The following is a 6929-nucleotide window of genomic DNA, read 5'->3' as shown; positions in this document are numbered from 1 at the left end:
CTTTGCAGTCACACTGGCATTTGTAGGACTGTGAGGCTGGGGCCACTGGTTTTAAACCTTACTCCTGATGATTTTTTTTTTTTTTTTTAGATGAAATTCAGAGGTACAGCTCAGTGTTACCCAGTTCATCCTACTCAGTGATTACGGGTGAGCCCAGTGTTGCAGAAGAAAGGGTGCAAACTCTGCAGTACACTGTCGTACCTTCCACCCCTCTTTCCAATTCAGGCACATCCCTGTCTTTGACAGGACTGGCTGAAATCCTGGAACGTGATGTTTAGTTTCTTTTCCAGCATTTTTATTAGTAAAACAAATACTAATTTTCTTCACCCTGTTCTGACATTTTTGGATGCCTGTTTTTTCTTAATGCCCTCATGTACAAAATAGGATGTTGGGTTAGGTGGATGTTTAACCTTAGAGCAGTACAGCCATTCCTAAATAATTAGTGTATTTCTGATACCATAAAAACACACAGTACTTTAAAAAAATCTCACTAAAATGTTACTTGGGAAATTAATAAATACCAGAATTCTGCTGTGTAACAAAACTATGTATGAAATAGCTTTTCTTTTGCCAGCTTTGGGGTTCCCACCTCTAAAACTGACAGAAGGTTTCATTACTCTTGTGCTAGAGGACAGGGGAGAACAGAAACTTCTCACCTAATTTTTCTGGAGCAGTTGCTATTTTACATATTTCTATCCTCAAGGAAGTGGAGGCAGTTAAGATGAGAGCAAGGCAGGCAGAAATGAGCAGCTTTGTTTTGCTGTATGAATGAGGTTGAAAGGAGACAAACCTTATAAAGCAGAGAGTGGGTTAAGAAACCCACTGGCTTTTATTCCTGGGATTTTAAAGCACCAGAACTTTCTCGATGCTCGATTTGTTCTCTAAAATAAGGCGACTTCAAAGGCTTTTATAAATCACGTCAGAGCTCGGAGCACCTTATGTTCTGTGACTGGCCGGCGAAGGAGCACAGAAATGTTTGTTCTGTGCATGAAAGAGAAGGTATGCGGGAGAGCCTGGTCTCAAGGGACTCTCCTACCTCCATATCTCTAAATAATCCATACCCTCCTAGACAGGCAATGTCGGGTTTTTTAATGCTGTCTCAATATTTTTCTATGACTTGCTCCATTATTTATTCTGGACTGGCTTTCCAATTTGCAATGCCCCGAGCAAGCTTGGTGCCCGCCTTGAGCTACCAGAGGGGGAATCTGGCTGCGAATTGCCTCCCCATCTGTCGTGGAGTGAGCGAGAAAGATCCGAACTGGCAGGGATAATTTTTTTTTTCCCCTTTCTCTTTGCTTCTGCTGCCAGAAGGCGAAACTGGAACTGGCCCATGAGTTATTGAGTTAATATAGGGCCACAGAGCTGGAGACCCCCAGATTGCAGAGCCTGAAGTCTTAACACCCCTCGGGCGCCTGCTGAATGTATTACGGCAGGCGTTTCCTTCCCTCGGTGGAGGACTTTACAGCTGCCTCCTCGCTTTGGTCTCAGTTTACGCAAACACACCCTTTCCCAGTGCAGCGACGGGAGGAGACTCCTCTTAAAAAACTTGGTGACATACTTTTGCTGATAGTGCAGACTGGGAGGGCATCTCTCTCACCCCCTCCAAAGGATGCCCTCTTACTAGGTCCACTTGCCTATGGTTCCTTGTGATATACTAGTATATCTCAGTGCCTCTTTGTGCAAACTTGTGCCCAGAACTTTGTGGTTTCTTCTCCTTGACTGGCTGCTTCTTCCTTCTGCTCTCTCCTGTCACTTTTCCTCAATTTTCTGAATATCAGTTAATTCTGAATAGCAGCAAAACCAATCTATTTTAGCCTCTTTTGTTTCCCCAAACCTCTTCTATATCTGGTGTAAAACACCTGGGGATGATTTTGAACTGATAGTCATCACAACCACCTTTCATCCAAGGCAGAAAAACACTACCTGTACCTTCCACAGTCCCTGACCCTGATGAAAGGTGGGATAATCCTGAACCAAACCTCCTGAACCATGGCTCAAGACTCTGCTTCAAAAGGCTCTATTTTGGACATGATATTTGTGCCTAGAGAGGATGCTGGCGGACTAAAATCTGATGTCTGCCCCCTCCATCTGCAAGCTTGGAAGCATTTAGACCCCGATCCAAACTTTGGGACTTGTTACCCCTTTCCAGCAGCTGGGGTAGAGATGAATGTCAGGCTGCTGTTGTCCTGAAGGAACTGCAATACTTGACACGGCAGATTGTTAACAACAAGTCCCACTTGTGAAATTAGGTAAATTATCAGGAAAAATTGGCCCATCCCCTCCTTGTCAAGCTGTATACTCAAGTGAGGGTCCGAGCTTGATGTGTCATTAGCAAACCGTGACCCTGACTGTGATTCAGCCAGGGGGTCTCTAACTTGCAGAAGGCATTTGCACATTTTTATATAGTTTTTTAAAAAAATTATTCCCTGTTCTTTCATAGCATAGCATTTTCGTCAGGTGAATGCTTGTCAGCTGCTATTTATCCCTCAAAATCAAGAGGTCTTGACTCACACATCTAAAAGCTGCTGGGTTTTAGTAGAATTGTTTATTCTTTTTGTCACTCGTGTAGCGGTTAGAAAAAGACTGAGGCTCAGGTGAGCTCAACTCTGTTAAGCTGTGAGGGGCCATGCAGATCCCTGTAGCTGCTGAAATCATGTAGGTTGCAGACACATTTGTAGCTTACTGGTGCTGTTTATTAGCTAAGACTAAGTTTAGCAATGTTCAGGGAGTCCTTTGCTCTGCAGTTTTTATGCTTCCCGCACTCCTGCACCCTCCACAAGCCAGAGCTGGAGGGGCAGCTGGTGGCCTGTGTGTCAGCTCATGGCCCTTTCCAATGTGAAATTTGGCATTTTGTTGAGCTATAGTGTTACCTTCTTCTTCCTCTAACCTGTGTTTCATTTAGCATGCAGCTGTTTCTGTGGTATTTTGGGTCTGCTTTTGCTGTGTCGCTAATGTGTCCTTCCGAAAATAGTGCAAGGTTTGCCCGATAATTCATGATTTCCATCCCCAGGCTCAAACGCTACGGGAGTGTGGGGAAGAAAGCTGTGTAGGCAAGACCAAAGGCAGCTGTATACTGCGAAATAATAAGTATCAGGCAAAATACAGTATCACAGCTAATAGATGTATTTTTAAAGTGAAAACATCTATGTTTAATTGCATTTAAAGTACGTAGTGAGAAACCACAGTTATACATTGTTATAACAAACCTTTACATCTGAAGTCAGAATAATACAAAAAAAGTGCTGATAATATATGGTCAAAATAACTGAGGCAAAATTTCAACACCACCTTCTAAAATATTAGCGTGTGCCCCCTGCCAGCAACACTCTAAAGGTCAGACTGAATAGTCTCAGTGACAATATCACTGATTTTCCTTAGCTTGCTCAAAAACAACAACCAAAAAACCTGTTTTGTTTTATGTTTACTTTTTTTCATTTTTTTTGCATAGCTTTCAATATTGCTGCACTCTCACCTCTGCATATTGCAAGCCCATCTCAGTTCTGAGATAGTTTCTTTAAAGTTCTGAATAATTTTAATCCAGTTCTCCTCAAATACATAATATATATTTTCTACCAATTATAAATACATAATTTTAATTTATCTGATTTGAATAACATGCATTTGTATAATTACTGTACAATCAAAATAAACATTGACTTTACACAGTGTGTATGCTTTTATTTCAGTGATATTGTTCAGACACACTGCTCAACAAATCCAGCAAATAGGGAAATAAAAAGAAAAAAAAAAAAGGGGGGGGTGGAAATAACCTCTGGGAGGAAACAGGATCTCACAGTGTTTACAGACAAAAAAACGAAAGGAAAAATACTTATCGGAAAAAGGGTTTATTAATACATAGAAAATCCCCACAATAGTTGAAACACACTTTAGGAACTAGTAAACACGTTAAATAGAGTTGTGCCAATTATGCAGTGCCCAAGCATCTGCTTGCTCTTAATTAGATGGGGAGGTGAATGACCACTGTTTATTTTCATTTTCCTCATTAATTATGAAAAACTGCATTTAATTCATCTTGCATGGTGAGAGACTGGCTGCGCAGATGTAAGTCGTAAGGGAAGTGGCTCTCTGTAGGCAACCTGAACATAGAGCTCTGCCCAAGGGGACCCCTGGGTGGCACTGCACAGTAATGCATGCCATAATTGTAATTTTTGCCATAGTCCAAGCTTTCTTCTTGCTTCAGGGAAAATATCCCATTATAGTTAATTGGGGGAGGACTTAAGGGACCTTCAAACTGTGGGCTGGCACACTCGGGGGAAGTGCTTTCATAGAAGGACTCGTAAGCGCTGCAGTAATTGTAGGGTTTCATGGACTTGGAGTTGTCAAGAGTCCCGTGCCCCGGGGGGGTGCTGAGCTCGGGGCTGTGGTAGGGGGGGTAGAAAGTGGAGTATGGCGAGCGGGTGTGATGGGCGCCTTCACCCGCCTGGCCCATCAGGAAACTTCTGGCATTCAGCTGCAGGCATCCCGCCACCAAGTTTGTAGTTGGCTGGGACAGACCCTTGCACAAGTTTTGGACAAACGTGAGCAGATCGGGTCTCTTGCCAATTCGCAGGATTTCAGAAAGAGCCCAAATGTAGTTCTTGGCTAGTCTTAAAGTTTCTATTTTGGACAGTTTTTGTGTTTTAGAATAACAGGGGACCACTTTCCTTAAATTGTCCAGGGCGTCGTTAAGGCCGTGCATCCGGTTCCTCTCTCTAGCGTTGGCTTCTTGTCGCCTGAATTTGATCCTTTCCATCCTTATCTTGCTCGTCTTTTTTTTCCGAAGGCCCCTTCGCCTGGGCAAGCCATTCTCATCCTCCTCTTCTCTCTCTTCCTCCTCCTCCTCTTTTTCTGTGTCTTCTCCAGGAGATCTTTTAATATTCTTTCCTCTGAGTACAATCTGCTTTGAAAAGCTTTCGGGGTTCTTCAATTGCTTTTGATCATCACTTTCTCTGGAAAACTTTCTGCACATCTGGGATTCTGGCATTACAACAGACTCATCAAACGGTAGTGTTAACATGGTTCTATAATCTTAAGTTACCTGAAAGAATGCCAGCACAATATTTAAATATTTCCATTTTTAAAGTTTGCCGACTTAAACACACATCCTCATGCACCTTTTGTGTGTCTGCATGCACGCTCTAGGTATAAGTGTGTGTATATGTATAAATGCACAACCTATCTATCTATATTTTTTTTTACATAAAATGCCAATTCCAGTTCCACTTTTTAAAAAATAAAAGCTGTCCAATATTTTAAAATCACTTGAAACATTCAGGATCTTGCAACTAAAAAGCCACATTTCTCACAGATAAGTATGGAGTAAATCAGTATTTAAAATGTACAATTAGCTCCCTGCTAATTTATTTTATTTTTAAACAAGCCCTTCAAACCCTCGCCACTATGGAATTTAAAGAAATGCAAAACATGATAAAGCAATACAGACATTTTATTAATCCACATTCCCCTGTGTGAAAAAAATGAGGGAAGCGAAAGCAGTCTTAAAATTAAAAAGTGCCATATCTCTAGTGACTGATGATGGTTAAATATTTTAAAAACACTTTTTGACTTATGTTTCTAAGTTGTTTTTTTTTTCACCTCCATGTTTCTTCCCTTATGAATCAAGATATTAAACTCTAGTAAGTTAGAGGGGATAGAAAAAAAAAAAATAATGGAACATCCGCCCTCCCCCAATCACTCAGCTAGTAACATAATTAAAAACAGATAATTCTTTTTTTCTAATTATTTGTATGAAAATCACATATTACTTATTTTATATTAAGACAAAAATCAGAATGATCTAACCCTAAAAGTATTCAGGTTAGAGTTAGGAAATAAAATTCCCCCTACCTTTTTTTTTTTTCCCTTTTTTTCCCAGCAAAAATTGTGATTAAAATTATCTGTTTAGTTAGAACCAACTTATTTACCTTTTTCTTTCATTTTTTTTTTTCTTCCCCATCAATTATTAGGGGGGGGAGGTGAAAAATTCCCTGCACACTATAGCAGTGTTTATGTTCTGCGAGGCTCAGACGTCTCCTTCCAGCCCGTAGCTGACAGGAGCGGTCTGTGGATTCTGACTGCAATCCTGCACGTGTGATCAGAATTCAGTCTGGAATGGGAAAAAAATTCCCTTCTCCCAGTTATTTTGCTTTTGTTTGCAGTTTGGGAGCAGCAAAAGCTTGGACCCGACGGTCCTCAAAGAGACAAACAAAACGAATGCAGGGACTTTTTTTAATAGAACAAAACTAAACAAAAACCCCAGTCAAAGACTAACTCTATCAGTATTGTCTACACACTTGCAATATTACATAACACCAACGAAAGTATACAATTGTATCAGAAGAATAAAATGTTAGGAGGAGTTATTAGACAGTAAATAGCATACATAAAATACAAGACAATGATACTGTATCTTTAAACACTTGCATGCACACCCAGCACCAACTGAAATATATCTTTATTTGTATTACCTTAGCTTTTTATTTCATTCAACAATCAGTTTTCATTTTTTGCCTTCCAAATCTTTTCAGTCTGAATGTCGCATCGTCTCCTGGAGTCTAGATCTGTGTATATCTGCACTATCTCATTGATCTCTAAAAAGTGACATTGATGCCAACTGCCAGAGCTGGTACCCATGCCATCTGCTGGTGACGTCACGGGGCAGAGAAAACCACGTGAGCCTTTCTCCTGGGACCTTCATTCTGCACTGATCATCTGGCATCCCTCTAAGTGGGTACCAGCATTCATGTATCAACACAGAAGGTTAGACTGATAGAGGGGGAGAAAAAAAAAAGCACCAGCATCTCACATACAGTAGGTGCATTTCCACTGGAGCTGCTTCTTTTTAGCAGTCTAGCTGCACGGATAGTCGTGCCAACATTTGGTGCTATCCCTGCCTACAGGTACGGCTGCCCTGCGGTTGTTAATACGGT

General features: G+C 41.1%; 1 protein-coding gene across 1 annotated transcript; it reads right to left on the bottom strand.

Moving 5' to 3' along the window:
* Positions 1 to 3829: 3829 nt before the first annotated feature.
* Positions 3830 to 6619, bottom strand: NEUROD6 (neuronal differentiation 6). The gene is made up of 2 exons (XM_065832978.2): positions 6468 to 6619; positions 3830 to 5038 (listed from the first exon to the last, which is right to left on the bottom strand). The coding sequence occupies exon 2, from the start codon at positions 5015 to 5017 to the stop codon at positions 4004 to 4006; it is 1014 nt and encodes a 337-aa protein (XP_065689050.1). The 5' UTR covers positions 5018 to 5038; positions 6468 to 6619; the 3' UTR covers positions 3830 to 4003.
* Positions 6620 to 6929: the final 310 nt, after the last annotated feature.

The sequence above is a fragment of the Patagioenas fasciata genome, chromosome 2, assembly GCF_037038585.1.
Source record: "Patagioenas fasciata isolate bPatFas1 chromosome 2, bPatFas1.hap1, whole genome shotgun sequence".
In the NCBI taxonomy this organism is placed as follows: domain Eukaryota; kingdom Metazoa; phylum Chordata; class Aves; order Columbiformes; family Columbidae; genus Patagioenas; species Patagioenas fasciata.
The sequence above is the reverse complement of the archived record's forward strand: the minus strand, read 5'-3'. Positions and strand labels throughout refer to the sequence as shown.